Below are 23,411 nucleotides of genomic sequence, written 5' to 3' on the forward strand. Positions count from 1 at the left end.
CGTACCACCCGCCCACCCCTCTCATTACTCGATCGATACCAGACACCTCGAGTTTCGGGAGTTTCAAGCACCACACCGTGTGTGTGTATGTGTGTGTGCGCGTGTCGACCTTCCTCAACGAACACACCGTCGCCAATGACGTCGATCGTTCGCGTGGTTTTATCGCCGAAAGGATCGTGGCGCACCGGAGGTCTCGAGATTGCACGAGAATGGCGATTCCCACGCACGATGCTCGTAAAACGAAAGGAACCACCGCCGTGACTCGATCTACACTGCAGGTACTTCGCGCGTAAGCACGTCCTTTCGTTTGCCGGAGAACATTTTGCGAACGATCGGTTTGCGGATCGACGACAAAATGGGGGTAGTAGGCTTCGTTTCCTCGTGGGACAGAAAAGAGACTTCCTCTTGTGTCCGACGTATAACTGTAATAAGCGTATTTCGTAGAATTCGGCCGAGAAATTGAGAACGACACTTTCTCTCGTAGTTTGTTCTTTTTTTTTTTTTTTTCATTTCGAAACTAACCGTTCACGGTGGTGATCCTTTCGCGGTGTTTAATCCTTTCTCTTTGCATCGTTGTTATACTCGATTTTTTCTTTCTAATTATTCGAGTTAATGTTAGTTTTTTAGGGGAGGAAGGTCGATTTATCAGCAGGTGTGTGTTTATACAGTTTTCGGTGGCTATGTGTGTGTGTGCTTTTTAAGTAGTACAACCAACTGACTCGTGAAACGTCGTGAACCAAGATCTCGAAGAAGACAAAAATATAGAATGTTGTGACGAGAATCATCGTCGGCGTAGCCGCCACGCGATGCAGCTAATTAGGACTTTTCGGGGCGATATTGTCATGAAGAGTTCCGTTTTCCGCGTTACCTTATCGCCTATTTACACAGACCCAGACACGTTCCCGGCGACGAAAGGGAGAATTTCAAACGATTCGATCTCTTTGACACGGAGAACCATGTCGAGCTCGCGTTTCTTTACTTTATCCGTTACACAGGGCGGTTTGGTGAATCAATCGCGTTTTTCTCCCGGTAATAATCGTGGAACTGAAACGAAGTCGACGGAACATTGGTCTGTTAATTATTTCACCGCGCGGCGAGAGAATCGAGAATTCGTGGAAATTTTCCCCGGTGTCGTCTCGAGACGGGAAGAAGGGTCGCTGAGAGAAATGCTAGTGCCGCGACCTGTACACGTGTGGTCGTTCCTCTTAGGGCCTCGTTCGCTTTCCTCCCTTCACGATCGAGAAAAACAGATGATACACGTTTTGTGCGCTCGATAATCTCGCGCGAAGCACCTTTATCTTACTTTTGTTTTTTGCTTTTTTTGCGTTTTTTCTTTTCTTTGCACAGTAGAAGCGTAATGCGTTTGCGTTAAAACGATCATTTACAGATATCAACGATTAGCTCTTATTCAATTATACGCGATAAGAAGACATCACTACCTGGGCTCTATAGAAGAAAAAAAAAAAAAACACACCACGGCTCGACTCCTCTAACAGACAGATTCGCACAAAGCTCTAGAGCTTTACCGTGGCGGCCTTTTTTCGTTTGTTTCTTTTTTTCACTACATCGGTAATAAATTTCTCGAAGGAGAAAACAGAAACACGTGCTTCATACGGGTGGGCGAAACAGCCGACGATTTTAACAAACGATCTCGATACACAAAGCGATATAATAACAGACTAGCCGAAACGAAAATCAACCTTCTTTTTTTCCCCCCCTTTCGTCGAGTCAACCTTTTGCTTCGTGAACGCACGATCAAACAACAAATGGACCGGTCCGAGACCTTTACAAAACACTCCCTTTTTACACACTGAAATCAACAGTAACGCTTTCAGCATAAAGAACGTTCAACGCGCTAAACCAATGCCTCTCGTGTTCCCGCCATCGGTACCGCGTATTATCGATCAAATTGTTCAACGAAATACGTACAATGAAACGAAAAAAAAAAAAAAAAAAATAAAAAAGTATGAAATACAATAGGAATCTTAATAATTCTATTATTACACAATGTTTTAATTCCTTTATTTCACTGTAATTCACCGTTTACCAGAGCGATCAATTATCACGTATTAAATTAATAGAACTTTTCTTTTTTTCGTTCAAACTCTGAATCCGGCCACCGAAAGCTATCGTTCAGAAAATAATTGGAGAAAATTGTTCTGGTATCAAGTACAAGGTTGCTAGGAGACCCAGATCGATATTACAGAGAATTGCTGTGGAACAGAGGAGATATGTGGAACACGTCGTAATTGAAAAGTTCCATGAACGTAACGATGAATAATACTAATTAAGATAAAAGGTGAACTCTGACGAAAACGACCCTTTTTTTTTCCTTTCTTTTTTTTATAACAATACATGCATACACATATGTGCTCTTTGATCGATAATGTACGCGTACATAAAACGGACCGCGACATATCTCGCAGTGCTCTCTCGACGATAGAGACAAGAGCGTATATCGAGGCTACAATGAACGAAGAACTTGTTTCGACATCGTGCAGAAAACCATTCGAAGCGGTTCTCTCGTTCGAACGGTCCCGCGGCTTAACACACGTTGCGGGAACGCCTCGAGAACGTCGAGAAAAACGGAATAACATTTTCAACTGGTTAAAAAACACACTACGATTCCGGTTCGCGTGGTCGAACGAAACGTAGTCGCAACGATCCTATCCCTAAATCAGTGTAAAAATCGATCAACTGTAAAACGAAGAGTCTTTCAACGCCTTGCCTCTCTGAAAGAGCATTCTCCGATCGGAGGAGAGGACAAGCGTTGAAAAGAGAAAAGAAGAACAACGCGCAAAACGCGAACACGGACGTTTAAAACAGTCGAGGGGGGTTTGTTAATCGATCATTCTAAAAAAAGAAACGAACGTAACACGAATGTGTAGATTTCGCGAGTCTAGTGACAAAAAGAAAAAGATAAAAAACGAACAAACAGAGACACAAGTGAGAAAAAAAGGGGGTTAACGTAAAAGAACTTTTGGGAAGAATATGGAGATGAGCCACGTGACTTCCTTTTCTTTCTCTGGAATTTCTCGTCTTAATCCTAATAGTTGCTTGGGTAAAAGCTAACACGTGGCTCGATCGTGCATGTAAATTGAAACAATCGTTCGATTTGACCGCGTACGAATCTCGCTCGATTAACCGCTGCTAAAAAACAAAAAAAAAAAAAAGAAGAAATTAGTACAGCTTGGAACTTGTCTGTGTGTTTAAGTATATGCGTGGCTGTGTTCGTATAAATATTCCTCTGCCTTCTTTTCCTTTCGGGAACAGATCTTCCCCCGTGGTCCGGCGTTGTTCGGTGAAATTTGAAGCGTGTTAACGAAACGTTGGCGAGGTCGAGTGGTTTTAAGCGAAAAGGTAGACAAGAAATTTTGAATTTTTCTTTCTTTTTTTCAAGTTATTTTTAGCAATGGAATACTGAGATAAATCTAAATAAATAAATACTGGAGAACAGAGAATACTGAAATTACGCGTATAAAATACTGGATATAGTTTTCCGAAAAAGGGGAGATAACTTTTTGACAAGATAGCCGAAAGGCAGAAATGTAGACGAAACACGATAGTGCCAGGGAATTGAGATCTTTTGTCCTCGAATTAGGATTAAAACAGTACGAGGAAGTTTTCTGCTCTTTTCCTCTTTTTTTCTCTTTCTTTCTTTCTTTTTTTATTAAACGTGAAATATAAAAGCGGGATTAAAATAGAGAATACTTTCGGTAAAAGGGATTTTTACTTTTCGCGAAGCGCGACCTCGAAATTTCCAGTTCCAACGTTTCGCTCGAACAACTTCCCGACCCTTCCGATTGTTGGGTATTCGAGTCTGGCGCGAGGACGCACGAAAAGAAAAACAGACCAACTAGAGACGCTATAGTAGTGTATTAAAAAAGAGGGAGATGAGCATAAAGAAAGCGGAAACTAAAAAAAAAGGCACTGGACGACAGGGAAACTAAAACGAAATCGTAATAAATCTCAAGTAAAAAAAAAAACCGTCTGCTCAGTCCTGTGCACACAAACAATCTCTGTATGTACATAATTATTCGTGTATAAGTGTCCTTCGTGTGGATTTCTCTCACTATGTGTGTGTGTGTGTGTGTGTATGTGTATCTGTATGTTTACTATGTATATTTATATATATGTATAATACGTGTCCGCTTGGACGCGTTTATGTATATAAAGAAGTCTCTCTGCATGAAAGGAAGTTACCCTAAGTAAAAAAACTGATACGAAGGAAAAAAATTGGCAGGCCCTGTGTGTGTGTTTATGTATTATCGACAAAATATAGGCGCGTGTAAAATGCCTTTACACGACAAATATCGACAGTAGAAATATAATCTTGGTAACGACTCTCGTAAAGTTAACAATAATAACAGATTATTACGAGATACTCAATATCGTATATATCAGGTAATTCGAGAAGTTTGTGCCCCTGTTATATGTTTGTATGTGCGTTGCATTCCATTGTGTGTTTGTAAGAATACATATACGTATATACCGAGGGAATTCTGGTACATTTTGGTAGATAAAAAAAATGCGATAACATCAACTACCTGCAAAACAAGATGAAAAAATATTTTAATAAAAAACGTAGAAAGTTTTACCACTCGTGGTATAATCTTTTTTGGCGAAAAGTAGGAAAAAGTTTTTTCATAGCAACGAAAGGTAAAGTCAAAGTGTTAACCTACCTGTCGGTAATAAAAGTAGGCACGAACTTCTCGGATGACCTAATAATATATGTACAAGCTACAATTTGGTTTCCTCTTTTCCTCATTCAACGTGATTCGATTCCCCTGCTTGAACCAGTCAGATCTGATAACTACCTATTGCATCGCGCGCGTGCGTACACGCTCGCACGCGAGTACTCTATATAAAAAGAAAAAAAGGTCAACGAAATGTCTGGTAAAAGAAAAAAAAAACGAAACCTGACGAGGTGCCTCGCTAACCTTATTTTTCCCATAACCTTCAAGTCATCGACACTCGTTTCATCGTTCTTTTTTTTTTTTTTTCTCTCCTTATCATCCTTCTACAACAAAATTCGTTTTCGCGTCTCTAAACATGCGATTGTCAAAGAAAACAGTATACAAACTTGAGATTCCGTTAAGAAGAAAACGAGAGAGTTACTATCGTGTTGGTTCACGCAACAGTCTATAAAATCTGTAAAAAGAGTGAAGAACAAGGAAGGATCGTTTTCGAACGAACCGATAAAAAACATGGGGGTAGAACGAGAATTTAAATGCGACTAAACATTCGTAACAATAACGGACAATCTTCGCCTTACTTTTCGTTTCTTTTCTTTACAAAATAACCATAATCCATACGTACGTATACTTCTTCCATGCTTCACACGTCGATCGTACAGAAAAATGAAACGTGACATATCGGAAAAGAAAAAAACGAAGAGATATTCTACCGTAGAATACCGGGCGAAATGTAAATATATACGCTGTTTCGATGGAGCTTTCTTTAAAACATCTAGCCTGATTAACAGTCTTCGATAAGAGGAATGCATCCCAGGAGAAAAATAGATTTATAAAATGAATATTTAGTACATTTCACATGAAAGCTGTATGTCGCGTATTTCCTTTGTTAATTATTCTTTAGAAACCTCTGAAAGCTTTGCGACAGAGTGAAAAAAAAAAATATATATATATATATGATACGTGATCGGATTATCTGCTTAACTTCGCATGGAACAAATTACTAGACCTACCTAATATCGTGTTTACTACTTATTTAAGTTACTAGCGGCTTGCCGATGAGACCAGAAGTAAGACTCGTCGATTCGCTGCCGTCAGTCGACGCTTCACAGCGCGTGTCATGTTGCTATATTTAACGATCATCGTTCTTCGTGGAAACGTTCACCGTCGATGGTCATACCATTACCATGTCCTCATCGACACTGATGATCGTAGGAAATGAATTGTCCGCGGAACTTTGCCTCTGGATAGGTTTCTTCCTCACGAGTCCGTCTGTTGACAATACAGGAAGCAGAAAATATTACAAATTGGATCAATTTAAAAGAAAAAGGGAATCTGTGAACAATTTGAATCAGTGCTGCCTTCGTATGATTAATATTGTATTATTTGTAAAAGACGTGCATAAATAAATGAGACTACTATTCACAAAAAATTCGACGATTTTTCTGCACCTATCAATAGAACACAGAGAAAGGGCAGACCGTCCATAAGGGGTTCCCACCCACGGTCAGCACTGACCTAGATTGCTTTTTCCCCCAACATTACGTTATTTCTACTCTCCACGTTATGCTGAGATTAATGAAAGCATAATAATTTACCGGCAGAGGATGGAAGATGATCATCGAGAGACCCATCATCCAGGTCCGTGGCAGGTAGAAGTAGGTCGTCGTCTGAAGAAGCTCTCGTTAGGCTGGGGAGAGTTGAAGTAAGTAGGGCCTTTTCCTTTTGGATTTCCTGTATGTGGTTGACGAGGAGCGCTTCTTCCTCGTCACCTCGGTCTCTCTCTCGATCCGTGTTGCCGCCTCTTACGGTTGCGCTTGGGGTTGCTGCGTTTAACTCCTCTGGACTGAAGATTTTCGAGTATCGTAAATTGGATAAACGATTGTTCGCCGTATGGCAAGCGGATTCGAGTGTGTTTATATCGGCTAAAGTTGCGCGTACGACCCTCAATTTTTCTTGGACGATCGTTTCGATGCAACAAGTTTGCCTGCCAACATCTTGCAACGAATCTTGCGCAGGTTGCGTCCTGCTCGTTCTCAGTATACATGGCGCGAAGACTATCGCTAGGGCTGACGGTGACATTCGATTGTCGTCTTCGTGAAGCGCCACTCTTGCCAAATGAACGATCAGTCGTTCCATCAGATCGAAGTTCGGCTTCGGTAGCTTTTTCAGTATGGCGAAAAGCGTGCTGATCCGATCCCGTGGATCCGTCAAATTAGCAGCATAGAGAAAATCGTCGTAATATTCAAACGTGAGAAGAGGCTCGGGCATATCCCGAAAGAAACTCTTCAATACTGCTGCAAGCACGTGTACTTGGTAATTCTCAAAGTCCACTCTCTCTAGATCACCTTCGTCCATTTTTAACTTTAACTCCTTCAGCATCTCTATGGTTGTGATTAACCGATCCACCACTACCGGTACTTTGCCGTCACCACAGTCTAATTTGTACAACGGTACACCAAACACCTTACGCGAGTTCGTTTCGTGCATCGATGCCTCTTTCCCGCACTCTGCCGATGCTTTCATGTAGCACTTTCTGTGGCACGTTAACTTACAGTCTGAAATATTAAGTTAGAAAATACGAATTAACGAGAATTATTGAAATAGATTAGGATATTCGGAAGGAGAATACTTACTCTGACAGACAAGTCCTCGCTCGAGAGGCCATAAAAAGAAGTAGGTACACACTTCACAGGCTGTAGGTATGTTTAGAATAGTTAACTGCAACATGTGATTACCGTGTTGTATTGGCTCTTCTTGTTTTCGTTTCTTATCCTTTTTACGTTTGCTTTTACTCTGTTTCTCCGGTGCTTCGGTTTTGACTAGCGTCATAAATTCGTTCATGAATCCTCTGAACGCATTCACTCCCATCGTCACAGGAAAATCTTCACTGGTATTTTCTTGTTTACAAACTGTTTCCATCACATGTAAGAAATTCGCTATTAGGTCAGTGTACTTGATATTGCCTTCGACACCTTGCTGAATAGCAACGCTGTAAGTGATCACAAGATCGTCCTTAAATTTACGCAAAGCTTGCTTAAACACGCGATCAACTTCGCTAGGCTTTCTACCCTCCTCTTGCCCTTCCATCTTGTATATCTTCTTTGTAATGAAATCTTGCATCAGAGCTAATTCCTTCGCGTCGGATATGATTTTATCGGTACTATCAGAGAAAGCAGATGTGCCGGTTAAGCTGAACTTCGATGCTACTGTTTGTTTCGTTGCGTCATACGGTGTTCGCGGTGGTTTCCTGTTTTTCCGTATGCACGGCATTTTATGTACTCCGCCATTCTGAATACACTTAACATGATACAACTGTTTACAATCGTTACACTTGTACCCCTGAGTAACGAATGCATCCATCTTTTCGTGGCAACAAACGCATACATCGTCTTTGGCAAACCTCGCTACTTTTCTGAAACGATGACCGGCAAACGTGAAATGATTACCTTTCCATTCTAAGAGTCCTGGCGCGAGTTTCAAGTCATTAGGACTCGTGTCGGCTCCAGATTTATCATCGCTCAGTCCTGATATTTTAGTGGCTGGATCCGAATTTCTTCTCCTCAATTCGAGCGTTGTTATAGCATTCGATCTCATACGTTTGCCAGATTGTTGCCCTTTCGATGCAGATTCGCTTTTGTTCACAGGCCAGTCTGTCACCGATCTCGCGGTTGTTTCGTGCGAACCGTCCTTTCGAGACCGCACATTTGTCGATTTGTGTAGATCACTCTCTTTAATCGTGCCTAAGAATAGACTTTTTGCTTCTCCGCTATTGCTTTCCGATACACTCTCGCCCATGGATCGACATTGTACTTCTCGAGTGGGCCGGTTTCTTCTCGCACTTCTGACAGGTACGTCAGGTTCGCATTTTTCCTTTGGTCTCGTATTCTTCTCTTTAGGTGAAGTTCCTTTCGTCAAGGGACATTTCAAAACATTCTCATCGTTCACAACATCTAATTTCATAGATGTATCTCCCTCCGAGTTTTGTCTTCTTAAATAACTAAAATCTTTAATTTCTTTATTATGACCGTATGTCTGATCGCGTCTAATAGGTGAAGCTGGAATGCTTTCTATTCGTTCAGTCGGTACGCTATTGTCGCTGAGTCGACGTTGTTCTCTACCCGATGAACTCTCTACGTGAACAAACCGTTCACTATCCAACTTCACATTATAATTCGATGCTTCATTCGGTTTGTCTTGTTGAACTTGTTCGAACAAGTTATCCGCTACATGTTTAAATTGTGTAACATTTGGAGAACGAGTCAACGTAGATTTTTGAGGGCCAGACATTAAATAATCGCTATAATTAATGGACGAAAAATCTGGTCTACGACGCCAGACATCTGAATTTGGGCTATGCGTTAAGTTTACGTTCGATTGGTGATATTTAATTTCTCGTGGACTTGGGAATGGTGGCGCAGCGTTAAAAACAGGTGGAGCACTTTGCACGGTACTAGGGATTTCTGTATCAGTCTCTCCATCACTGTATCCCGTCGACGAGCTATCCGCTCGTCTACTAACAGAGGACAATCGGCTTGAAACATTTCCTAAGTTTGTATGTACTGTGACAACAGGAGATTGATCGCCACCGCGTTTCGTTCTAGTGCTCGGTACTGGTTTACAACAGGAATTTTCTTGAGATTCAGAGCTGTTAACGCTTACTTGAGATTCATAGCTCCTTAAACTGGTCAAACTTTCCAAACTGCTTTTACGCTCATTAAAATCGTCGGAGGGGAAAGACTCCGTATTCCTCAGAATAGTGCTAGGTTCGTGCAATATTCTTGTATTTGGTGTAACTTTACGCTTGGAATATGACATACTTGTGTCAATCATATTGTCTCGAAGCACATTATCCGCTCTACAATTAAGATACACATTAATACAATTATACAATTAACACTTACAATGTAAGAAGTAAACGTTTATGCACCTCGCCGATGTAAGACGATTTTGAGGCTCTGGCTTCCGAACCGTGTTAAATTCCAACAATCCATGATCTTCTGTGAGTGACCTTTGCATTAAATAGAAATGTTAATTGTAATATTTATAAATTATTACGAATTATATTACAAGTTTAATTACTTTTGTTAATACTTACTCCTCACTATCTCTAAGCCTAGAGAACACCTTGCTGTTATCATAAACAAGATCTCTTTGATCTTGAATTTCTTTATATTCTCCGATTTTATCGATAGGCAATTTCTTTCGCTTCTTTAGTTCTGCAAAAGCCTTTCTTGCGATATTACCTCGAACGTGAGCTTGAAAGGTAATTACGCATGACTTCAGTTTCTTATACCAACTATGATGTTTATATGCTCTCCAAGCAGACTGGATATGAACGGCAGCCTCGATTCTAGCACGTAAAGAATGTGCAAATCTTTGGGCAATAACCATCCTCCAAAATGACTGTATCTGCACAACTGCGTTTCTCAATCGGAGGAATTTCCTTCTCTCCAAGCATGCACGGAACCATTTTTGTATAGTTGTAATACTTGTAATGATTTGTTGGTGTAATTCAATGTCTAGTTTAATTTTTTCTGACTCTCTAAGGAACACTTTAGTTGTTCCAAGCTGGTAATTGTCTCTATTTAGATTTAGCGTCAACAAAAAATCTCTAACATCTGACTGGGAACTTAACAAACCCTTAGGTAACAACATTCTATACAACTGAATAAATTCTTCGTATGTTAATCGAACGTTAAATCCAGCCTGCCTTATTCTGACCGTTTCTAACATTCCTGTGTATCTTAATTGCCGTTGCACTGTTTCCTCGTCAAACTCATTCGGTACTTTATTAGCATTGCTTTTAATGCATCTAATGAAGAAAGGATTTGCTTGATTTAAAGTATCCATAAGACTATGCAGACTTTGCTGAAACTGTGCAGATACTGTCATGGGTTGTTTTCTTGCTTTTCCAGGTCCTGTACCATAACTCTGTGTTCTTCCAGCAAGTGTTTTTACAGTTTGAAGATTTTTTAAACCCTTCTTACCTCGTTCTCTTGGTCGAAATGATTTATTTTTCCTGTAAAAGCGGCAAATTTCACTGTATTAGTGTTGAAAAATAACTGGAGAATTCCTTTTCCTATTTTTGTAATTTCTTACTAAAAATGATTTTTATCAATCAATATGAGATATTATTCTAATACTACTATTATGTGTACATACAATAGAAAAACAGGAAAAGGATAATATAGGGTGAGTCATGTAAAATATGATAACTGAACATCCTCAAAAAACATTTATAATATTGAAAAATGTTAATAGGCAAAGTTGAACAGTGACAGGGGATAAATATTTCGGCTTAGGTTTCTTCTTTAATTTTTAACTTTGTTTCAATATAAGATACATTGAAACATATTGGAAATTATATAATTCCATTTCAGAAAAGTTTATAATTTAGATGTATTCTTAGCACTTTCACGTACAAAAATACAACTAAAGAAAACAAATTTTCCTTCAAACAATCTGCAAGTCAAATTTGCTTAATAGCACATTGGAATATTGACAATATCTTTGAAAATGTTCGAGTCACGCTTCACATACTTCACCGCGAATATAATTCTTATAATGACATGTATGGCATTGCAAGGAGTAACAATTAATCATTACAAACGTACTATGAAATATAAGTAGCAAACATTTAGCAGAATATTAGAATTTATTTGACTAGATTGTGATATAGCGAATATAAAAAAGCATGTTATATTAAGATTAGTTATATACAAAAATAGTTATTTGCGAATATAGAAGTTTTCAATAATGTAAAAAAAAATACAATTTGATTATTGCACTAGATAGATGCGTGATTAACGTGAACTATTAATATTAATGACAAGCAATTTGCATTCTTTATGAGCTACTAACTTTGTGAGTTAATGTTCTCATTAATAAATAAATTTACAATTTGGTGCAAGGTTTGTAACTTGTTAACTTCATAAAAAAATTATACCGTGCAATTAACTGCAATTAATTGCTAGCAAGAAAGGATGTGTTTATAAGATGAGGAGTTTAATGACATAGGATTTTTTGAATTGAGTTTATTTGCTGCATTCAGCAGCATTATATAAATCAACCCATTCTTGACTGTATACATACACTGAACTAGAACTAAATATACAGTTCTAAATAGTATTATTGATCTCAAAATATTCCTTAATTGATCTTGTTCTATGAATTAAATGGGCTAATTTATATACTATCTTAATCCAAAAAGTGAGAAAATTACTATTGTGAAATCAACATGCATTAATTATAGCTAAAGTTATGATCAAATAAATCATTAAAACGTGAAGACTAGTAGACGGTAAGGGATAATGATCGTGAATATTATGGTACATCAAAGAAAACGATTTTGATGACCTCTAAAAGAGATGTGAAAACTTCATAAAAGAACGAATATTCGTAGAAAGCTGTGTATGACTGCATGGGAAGACCAATATCCTATTGAAATGCTATTACCTATGAAAGGAAATCCTCCACCCAGAATTACTATAGAGCACACACTACCTTTATTGTAGAGCAGTGAGTTTTTGTAGCTTAAATTACAATGTTATGGAATATTAAATAGGTGCTGTTTACATACATGACTATTTGATTAGCGCGTTCCATGACGTTTGCTTCGTCTTTTGGAAGCACCCTCTCTAGCGGAGTATGAGTATCTCGCCTGAGTTTATTATTACTATGAGGCTGGTCTTCCCTGCCCCTTATTAAGTAACCCTTCATCGTGGTTACATTTGACGGGTGTTGCGTTTGATTAATGTTTCGAAATTGTGGCCACGACAATCGGTTGTTGTTTACATTGTCGTTGTTTTCGAGTTGTATAGAAGATAATGTGGTAGTGGGTATAGTTGATGGTATACAGACACTGCGCTGCTTCTGATAGCTTGGTGGACGATTATGTTTGTGCGAACTGAAAAAGTCTCTCATGCTTAGTTTTTCAAATATATTCATGTAACTAAATAGTAATTATACTGTTCAATATAAATATTTAGTTTACGCGTTTAAGTTTGTCGATGATATTTTTCGGAAGAAAATGATTTCATTAAGAATTTGTTTCATGAGTAACTCTAATGTAACAATATGAACTTCAATGATTGGTATGATTTGTATAAATTAAAAAAATTATTGTTGCATTGTTAATCATGCTTAAGAGTAATAGCAAGTAAAGTAATATATTCTTAAATGACAGGATGTAACTGTATGGCGAAAGTTATGAAGATTGCACTCTAATCACACTTAATACAAAAAGTGCATACATATAATTCTAAACAATATATTTTTAACACACAAGACTGAAAAAAGTTATATGGATTTACAAACTGTTTATAACTTATAATTTTTTATGCTGCTGCAAATCCACTGAAATTTAAATGCTAAGTTTAATATATTCTTGATACAAAGATAGAGGTAAGATAAACATTGTAAATCCATAAGACATCTTAGCTTAAAAACTGTAACGTTTGCCAAAATGACACATACAGTGGATCAAAAGACCACTTACGCGATTCGGTTAATAGTTAGATTGACGGTCGACAACGTCACAAGATGGCTACAGGGACAAAAGACATGTGGCCAATGTAAATATAATTAACGTTTGCTTTAATTATAAACACATAGGAACTTCTTCAGCTTGATGCAAATATTATTAACGCACAACGTAGATTTATACTTTGTAGGGTGAGATAATATGCAGATAAAACATATTCAAAAACAAGCGCAATAACATTGCCATTTGTTTATCACGATCATTATTATTTAACTAATAAATGTCGCTTTATATCATGAGTATACAAGCACTTAAATATTTTTGAGTCACCCTTTATGAGAATAAAAATAATGTAAAATTAAATAGAAAAATAATGTATACCTTATCAAATTCTCGTTCGGTGTCCTATACCTGTTCTGTATAGACGTTTTTGTACCATCAGCTAAAAAGAAGAGTTTTATGCGACATTATTATGAGAGATTTAAATGTAAATTTAAAAGATTCACATAGCTGTAATAAAAAGTAATGCTATACCTCGACCGTGTCTATGTGCTCGGCCTGCTTCTTGGAAAGCAAAATGAGCGCGAAAAAAAGCTCGAAGTATCGCCCACCTAAATACAGCAACCGGATCTGCACCCACTAATTCCCGAACAAAAGCAAGGGAAGAATTTTTCAATACACCAACAACACCATCGGGTCGCATTAAATCCAGGTTCTTTTCTCGCATATTAGAAGCTTGGTATTTAACAGCCCCTGCATAGTGGCGTACAACAAAGGCTGCTTCACGTCGTTGTGGTGCCTCATAAAATTGATTGTCTTTATGTACTGAATTGAATTTTTGTAGCAGTGTCTCGTTCGTTGCACCCGGAAAGCTATTACGCAAATTTTTTAATTCAATGAAACGTAATGTATTGATTGCTTTGCTTAAAAAGTAAAATTGTCACACAATACTAACTTGCACTGATCATCTAAGAGGCAAAGAAGACCACTCGGTTTCCCTTCTATTAAATTTAAACAGCCTGAATTATCACTGTATCCTATATCTGTCCACCTAATCCCCTGTTTTCTGTACTCTCGTTGTTCGTATTGAAAAACATGTTGGTTGAAATAGTGTTGTAGTTGTTCGTTTGCATAATTTATACACAACTGTTCAAAACTATTACATGTTTTGAAATCTTCAAAACCAAAAATATCTAGTACACCTATACTATTGCCCTGATGATCTCTAAGGGTATCTTTCTTGGAAAGTAAAGCATGATTCACCTAAAAAGGAAAAAGATATTATTTTATCTCAACTTAACTGTATAACATAAATTACAAACTTAAAAACGTAATATCTTACCTGAAGTACAATCCAATCAAATAAAGCTCCATATAGGCATTTGGCCATAGCATCTCTCGCCGCAATTGCTTCTGGAAGCTTATAGTTAATAACTAATGTTTCTCCAGAAGCCCTTGCACGTTTGGCAGTAAGAGCAGCCAAAAGAGTTTCCTGCTTTACTCTAAGGAGTTCAGATATCAATGCAACTACTTCAGGATTTTTAACTCCTACAGCTTCATCATGATGATGATACGATTTTCTAGGCTGAAACTCAACGTTACCTAAAATAACGAGATATAGTTAGTTTGTTTTACAAAATGCCATTGACATAAGCTTCTAATCACCGAGTAAAAGAACAGCTGAAAGAACTGCAAACAATCGTCTTTGCTTTTCTGGTGTAAAGCCAACCATTTCCATAGATTGTTTCAGTCTTGAAAATTCATGTCGTTCATCGACGTTTTCAAGTCCATAACAACCACTTTTATTTAAGTAATTATAACGATCACAACTTTCTAAATGCAGGAGTTGCTTTTCTTGTTCACTTGCCCCAGCCAAAAGATAATAAAATACATGATAATTTCTTTCATTTCTTCCTTGAGAAACTATTCTTGATTTTTCCAAAAGATACTTTTGTACAACAGCCCTGGAGATAATTTTAGTGCAATCATCAATTATTATCACAAAGAGGTATGATATTCCCTACATTTTGTATATAAAAAGCTTACCCATGCACCATGCCATTTTCCTTATAATTCACTTGAATAAATTTGCCAAAACGACTACTATTGTTATTGTGTGCAGTTTTTGCATTTCCAAATGCTTCTAATACTGGACCAGCACTGAGAATTGTCTGCTCTACACCACTACCATGAGAACCTTTTTGACTAAGTGCTGTCAAATGATGCAATAGAAAATTTGTTGATTCCGTTTTCCCCGAGCCACTCTCACCGCTAATAACAATACACTGATTTCTCTTTTCTTTAAGCATGCAGTGATAAGCTGCATCAGCTATGGCAAATATGTGTGGAGGTATATCAGGCCCCAATCTTCTATTTTGATAGAGTTTTACATATTTTGGATTGTAAATAGGATAAAATTTGAATGGATTTAATGCAATTAGTATGCTGCCAACATAGGTATATATGTTTCCAGTTAAAAACCTAGCCCGAAGGTTGTCCAATAGAGTTTGTTCATTAAGATCTGGAAGCTGACATAGATCTGGATATTCCTTGTCTCGTGGTTGATACAGGAATCTATCAAAGTAATCTTTGAGGAGCTGTGGATCCATGGGAAATCTACTATCTGACCACAAATAATCTGGTTGTTTTTTGCGCAAGTAAAACCTAAAGATAAAATATAATTCCATTAATGATTCTTCTTTTAATGCCAATAGTTTGTAATTTCATACACAATTCATCTTTTCCCTATTTACAATAATTTAACCAATTTTTTTTTATTTACCTGTAGTATTCTTGTTGAGCTGCATTTTTTGGCCATAACAACATAAGTGCTACAGGGCACTCAGATGGTCCAAGTCTTCTTTCTTTACATTCTTGCCCAACAGAGTTCCCTACTACTTCTGCTAACTCATAATCATTAGAAACAGATGCATCAGCTAAACTAAGTCTCTCTATAATACATTCCACTATCTCAGCTGATGAAGTGTGTTTTGTAGCTTTAATTGAAAGTGCTTCATATTCTGGGCTCCATTCACCCACAAATACTTGCACTACCCCCGAGCCACTGCAGTCCATTTTTTAACCCTATAAAATTAATATTCATATATAGATTTTTCACTAATTTCATATATACCTTATACATATTACAATTCTTACCTTGTTTTGTATAGGGTTAACAAACTTGTCCTCTATCATCCAGGCAAAATTTCAAATGTATTGTTCCTTCTTCTTTCTGCTTTTCAATTATGTACAGCCACTGATGCAAACGTTTAAAATAACTTTTATACATTTTGTTTAAAAATGTTCACTATTACAGTCTCACTGATTTTTGTGATTTATTTACAGGTATTGTTTACATTAATTTAAGTTTGTCAAATGCACTCAAAATTACCCAATATTCATAAACTAAAAGACCTTATTTATATATATATATATATGTATATCACGTCAAATCTTATGAATTGTTTCAACAAAATAAAAATTTGTCAATATTACTTTTTTTCCATCTCAGTACATAGTATACAGAAACAGTAAAGAACTTCCAAATTTTCCTTGAAGCTTTCATTTAAATTCATTATTTAATTTGATCAATAGGACAAAATACCACAGAGTATTGTAATCATAGATTAATATATCTTTCTTTTTTTTTGTATAATAAAATAGAATCATTAAAATTATTTTATTGTTTTTTAAATGTATATATTCAGTCAATTTTATAGGTTTTTGTTGATTTTGTTCTTTAACAGTTAGAGTATTTTGAATTTATAGGATGATGCATTTAATTCAGGTATCTTGTATTTAACACTGAATGTCCAGCAAAATCTTTCTGACAGCCATTATATTTTATCATGACATTCACTATATAGTTGAAAAGAGTGTAGGTGTGCTATTATTGGCAGGCAATAATTCAGTTTCTCCACTGAGACAATAATCCAACGTTCTCAATGCTTTGTAAACATTCTCGTGCCATTTGAGTATTTTGATACACTTATTGCAAAAGATTATAGACGTATTTGCATTTGTACGTATTATAAAACTTTTGTGCGTATGGAAATATCTTATCTGAAAAAAAAGATGTATGACACATCAATGTTTCAAATCAACTTATTTGTTGCATTTCATAAATAATGTCATTGTTGCATTGTTCTATTAAATAAAATTATTCGATTCGTGTAAACATTAAATTCTTATTACATTCATGATACAAGGATATTTTTCTCTCTATTTATATATGATTTTACACATAAATATTTCATCATATAAGTACAAAATGTCTGTCAAAGAGAATCATATTAGTGTAATTTGACAAAAAAATGTACATTCCAGTCAATAATTCCAACCTTGAAACAAAAAAAAATCAAATCAACACATCTCTTTGTTACTTCAAAATTTCTTTCTTTTTTCTTTATTTCTTCTCTATGAATTTGTGTTAGCCGAATTTAAAAATATCCCCATAAGTTCTCTCGTCATAACCGGTAATTTTTCAATTAAACAGTACCGGATTAATCTTAGCACAAAAACAAGGAACAATGTGGAATAATATATTGAATAATCTCGGGTGAGCGGTAATCGTAACACATCGATCATTCACTGGATACACAAAGGATTGCGAAAAACGACATACGTTCTCGAGATACCGATTGCTTCGGACCTGACGGCTGACATTCGCAGGAAAACCGTCTTCCGACGCCGATTGGCGGGTCATGGACCATACCACCAATCAGCAGCGATCTGCGAGTGTGAACGTCAACAGAGTAAACCGGGCTTAAAGTCATCAAGAATTTCTCGTCCAGGCATGACACTTACTGGTTATTACAGATCATCGTAAAAGAATGCAATGAAAATACGCAGGCCTATTCGAGGGATATGCTTTTCCTATTACCTTCTTCGCTGATAACAAGACGCTCGATGTGACACATTCTTATAAATCACTAGACCTCTCGCATACTTGGACATGCTACCACGAACTTAAAATTTCACTGTAAACGCACTGCCGTCTGTTCACAAATTCCAGTTTTCTTCCTTCTTATTCGTTTACTTAAAATATATACTCTTTCTCGTGCACGGTTACAGAAACGTACTATCGAGAGAACGATACGTGCAGCTGTGGCTCTCGCGCACTCGACACACACTGTCCCTCTGTTTTCTCGCACCTAGAGAACACACGTACAATACGGGCGGATTGACACTTCAGTAAACAAGATCTACTGTCACCGATACTTTTGCGTTCGTTAAGTCAACCACGATCCTGTTTGAAATTACGCCGATATTCGCGGTTAATTGTGTTCTTGGATTGATAATACTGATGACACGGATGATGGGCCCTTGCCCAGTTTATCGTCCTTCGTCTCCTCTCGGGATCCTGCGTCCCGATACGTCCACCATTTCGATTTTTCCGATCACGTGGTATGCAACGTCGGTTTTGATTGGTTTCTTCCATGTGACCACGTGACTGTTCGCCAAAGCACAAACTTCCATTGAGAGGAAGGTTGCTTTTGGAGCTATCTGTTGATCATTTTCCGAAACATTTCGTATGGGATACTCTATATATTCTAATACTTTTGTAACAAAAAGTTGGCTCCAAAGAAATTTGCAAATAATACTTGTAACGTAAATAAGAGACTATCATAGTACGATGTTGTGTTATTAATTTTGAAAACTTCATTTATATTAAGTAGAAAATAAGAATAAAAAAATAATATGCAGAAATAAATTATACAAATAAAATTGTACGGATACAAGATTCAATATGTCAAAATGTGTGAAAAGATGAATTGCGATTGGTATCGATAATGTAGTTTACCTCAAAAACTCTGAAATCTATATTACCGACAATATCTAAGGTTACTAATCTCATAATCGAAGCTTACAATAATTGTTCAATGCACTTTTTGCACTAATAAAAATTATATTTCATTGGAAAATTAAAATAACTTAAATTACATGTGTAATGCGCATTTTATCCTTCTCACATTGTTAAAATAACACATTCCACGTGAAAGACGTTTGTGCTATTTAATATTTACATAATTTACATTAAAGCCCCAAAGCATATAGAGGAACACAAAAACATCATTAAACACTTAATTTGCATATAAACGTAACTAACAAAGTGCAATATAATATATTCATTAACTAAATTTGTATTCAATATTTTGATATAGTTTACGATTAAAAAATGTTATATTCGTTAAAACAAGTCTTAACACTGTTCCAATCCAATAAAACATTTTCCTCAATGATAATGACGTTAACAAAATATTAAGTAGAAAATATAAAATCACGTTATCATTAGAGAAAGAAAAAAATGTTTCCAGTATATTTACCAAGTACGTATTTAAAATGAAAATCCATGGCACACTAAAACGGCACATTCGTGTCGATCGATGAAAGGTTCAAAGATGAAAAGATTTGTTAACGGTCTACAATGTGTGGACTGCATTATTTTTGCATTGTTTTCCCTCTAACCTGCACGCCACATTCACCTCGCAACAAACTTATACATTTTTAAAAGAACCAATCGTGTCGAATAGGTGCAGTGCAGCCAACACCCTATAAAACAAGCATTACAGAATTCTTTTAGTACGTTGTAATCATTTTCTACAACGTACAAGTGTATATTATTTCACGTTACATTTTCTGTCGAATTCATATTAAACTCAGGTAATTTGCAATTTTTATATTTTACTTTCGATTGAATTAATCACCGACAAAATAATGCAATTTAATAGAAAATATTTCCCGCGCTACTTGTAATGCCGCGTTTTTATAGGCTATATTTCAACTGTCATGTAAACTGCGACATCGACGTACAGATACGTGAAATATGCGATTTCGAATTTTGCGCAACGAAACTGATTTCCTGGCAGCACTTCCACCGATGCATACCGTACTGCCTTTGTTTTGCATTACACGACGTACATACATACATTTCATTATTGTTACAAAGTTATCTCGTTACTTCGCGCCATCATCGTCTCGCCATGCACACGTATGCATACACATAATATGGTGCACCATTGCAAGTTACACGTGTATTTCTACCACATTCGCAGTAGGACGAGCTTAGAGATAGTTATGTATAATTAACGTGCACGAAGTTTCCTACCTGAAATCGTGACATATGTGTGCCAATATATTTGTCGAATTAACTAGTTAAACATAATAAACCTATGTTTCGTTTCAATCTACCACGTGCAAGTGAACAAGTGTATTAATCTGTTGATCGCGCGTAAATCGGAAATTTTCGAATGTTCACATAGAAAATCATCTCTATTGGCAATATGAAGATTATCGATATTAGCAATAAAAAGTGATGGAATTTTGTTTTTCTGCCAAGTATGTATGAATAATTCTTTTCTAATTATGATATAATTACAATATATTATTTTGTAATCGTGATATTAAGAAGTAATAAATTTAGATTAATTAACTGTAAATATTGAATACGTTTATGTGTGCCACGTGATTCGTTGAAGGTTAGATAATTTTTTATATAATTTTCGTTGGTGTGTGACAGATATTTTTTTAACAAATTTTACTGTCAAAAGACCGTAGATATTTTCGTGCAGCACTAAATTGTCTCCATTGTGTTGGAGGTAATTCAGTGTCGATCAATGATGGATAGACGTCATAGCTAGTAACTCCTTCTCTCATTGAGATAGGTATCTAGGAATATAGTAATGGAATGTAATACATGTACAATTAATAGGTGATGTGTAACATAGAATTTCTGTATTGGCGTTCTCTTCGTGTCTACATTAACGAAACTAGCTGCCCGGCTAATCAATACGCTTGCAACTACTAGCACATTTTGCGCTCCTTAGTAGCCTGCCCAAGTAGATTAGTCCATCTATTTCAAGACAAAACATTCACGGTGCGTGATATCTTGTTAGCAGTGCCTATAAAATTCGAACCCTATGTGCAGGTGATGCATTGATTAAAATTCATATCGCGATGCAAGTATACTATGATAGCGAAAAGTGATTGCAAATTATTGTTATTGTTAAAATATACGTTGTTTAAATATGTGAATTGTCAGAGAATCATTTATTTAATAAAAAATATGCAAATACTCGGGATTGCTGAATGTTACATATTCTGAGCATTTTGGGTAGGAGAAATTCGAATTTGATAATCTTTCGAAATATGATAAAATACCCTAAAGGTAATGCTTATGGAACGCAGAACCGAGAAAATCCGGGAATGTTGGAGACGATACCGAGAACCTTAGGGTCGTTAAACTCAATATAGATCGAAGGCTGCGGGATACATAGGGTACAAAATACGGTACCGTAGGTTATAGGATCTACCGTTTTCACCTCTGCCACAACTACCCTGAGAAACTGGATCTCAACGTTAGGTATGAGATAGCAAGACAGAAAATTCAGAATTCTCGAGCTACAGAAATCGTACGAAGATAGCAGGAGTCCTAAAATACGAGTTTGAATATTGACAAGAACATCAGACAAGAAAATATAGACATCGGTTCATAAAACACACATATGGAACATAGTAATGGTGAAATAACCATCTTCAAGGACATCTAAGATAATAAGACATAAAGAGTAGAACGACAGTAATCCGGGGAAATTGATACAGATTATATTCAAGGCTGTAAACTATAAAGATTCTAGAATGAAATACATAAACTTTATCCAAGAGTAGACAAGATCCTCGGACAAGATGGAACTCTCGGGTAGAATGAGATCATCTCGTAAAATGGGACCTTCGGGTAGGATAGGAACTCTGGGTCGGATGGGACTCTGAGGTAAAGTGGGATTTTCAGATAGGATGAGGGACCCTCGAATAGGATGAGAGCCACGAGTAAGTTGGGACTTTTGGGTAGGATGGGATCCTGGGGTACGATGGGACCTTCGAGTAGAATGAGACTCTCGAATAGGTTGGGACCTTTGGGTAGGATGGGACCCCCAAGGTGGGACCCACGGAAAGGATGGGACCCTCGAGTAGGATGGGACTCACGGGTAGGGTGGGAGCCTCGGGTCGTATGGGGTCCTACGGTGGGATGGGCCCCCCAGACCAGTTCAGGTCTGTCCCAGGAATTGCCTGTGGGTCCTATACTATCCGAGTATCCCATTCCTCCCAAAGGTATCATCCCTCCCCAGAGTCTCGTCTTACCTATGGGTCCCATTCCACTTCACAGTCCCATCTGACCCGTGGGTGTCCATCCTATCCGAGTTTGAAATAGACTCGAATGACTTTAGATGTTTTCTGGTGTCACTTGGAATTGTGTTAATAATTCTGTATGAGTTAGGAAGGATTTGTGTACGGTAGGTGGTTGGATGTAATCCAGGAGGGTCAGAGTTACTCTTGGCAGTTTATTATTTGAAGCAAGTTGAGTTGGATTTGCCGTATGAATATGTTAATGCACATTGCGGGATATATTTAAATGCCGTGAAATTCCCCTTCGGTCTGTTATTTCGATGTGCTTTAATTTCTTTCTCGTCGAGTAATATTTGTTACTCTTGATTTCAATACATTTTACTTCTTTCTTACAAGGAGATTTTATTTCATCTAGATATCGACTGTAGAGAATATTGGTTATTATAAGAAACTCTTATTTTTATATCAATTTTATTGTTAAACAAATAAGAATCCGTACACAAATCCTTTTCTCAGACTGTTATATTGGAAACATTTGACCTTTTCTTTTTCACATTTAACTGTTCCATTTCTTCGTTCTTTTTTAACCCTTGTGAATGTGTCGGTTTGTTTTCAGCGTGTACCACGGAGAAAATAATTCTTGCATTAAAAAGGATATAAATTTTATGTTTCTCGTAAAGTACGCAGTTAGCTGGCAACTTTGTTGGTGTTGCAGCTTGTTTAGCGTTTCGTTATGAATTCATATTTGACGATTTAAGTATCGCGTATCTTTTCAAATATTTTCACGGGAAAAATAACTAACAGGAGTGGCCGTCGGTTGGTTTGTTCATTTACTTTTTTCAAAATTATTTATCGTCAAACGGGAACTTATCGTTTAATGATTTTTGTTGCGATAAAATTTTAATCTGCTCAACAGACGCTATAATGAAATTCCCCTGCACATAACATTTATATTATCTGATTATTTGATAAAATATGTATTGTAAATGTCATATTACGCGTATCTGCATGGGCCGACATTTACATTTCATCGCTGCATGTTCGTTTTAACTATTTACCATCAAACCAGCGCAATAATTTCACTCGTATTGCAGGAATCACCGAGAATC

General features: G+C 36.8%; 1 protein-coding gene across 1 annotated transcript; it reads right to left on the minus strand.

Annotated features, from left to right (window-relative positions):
* Positions 1–5,868: 5,868 nt before the first annotated feature.
* On the minus strand, positions 5,869–16,547 carry LOC108578749 (unconventional myosin-IXa-like). Its single transcript, XM_017942135.1, has 14 exons — positions 16,336–16,547; positions 15,962–16,263; positions 15,226–15,843; positions 14,845–15,143; positions 14,522–14,781; positions 14,135–14,442; positions 13,714–14,051; positions 13,561–13,621; positions 12,277–12,603; positions 9,793–10,716; positions 9,625–9,705; positions 7,331–9,552; positions 6,293–7,252; positions 5,869–5,966 (listed from the first exon to the last, which is right to left on the minus strand). Exons 2-14 carry the CDS (start codon positions 16,252–16,254, stop codon positions 5,869–5,871), a joined length of 6,789 nt encoding a protein of 2,262 aa, XP_017797624.1. The 5' UTR covers positions 16,255–16,263; positions 16,336–16,547.
* Positions 16,548–23,411: the final 6,864 nt, after the last annotated feature.

Source organism: Habropoda laboriosa, unplaced genomic scaffold (assembly GCF_001263275.1).
Source record: "Habropoda laboriosa isolate 0110345459 unplaced genomic scaffold, ASM126327v1 scaffold28, whole genome shotgun sequence".
Taxonomy (NCBI): Eukaryota; Metazoa; Arthropoda; class Insecta; order Hymenoptera; family Apidae; genus Habropoda; species Habropoda laboriosa.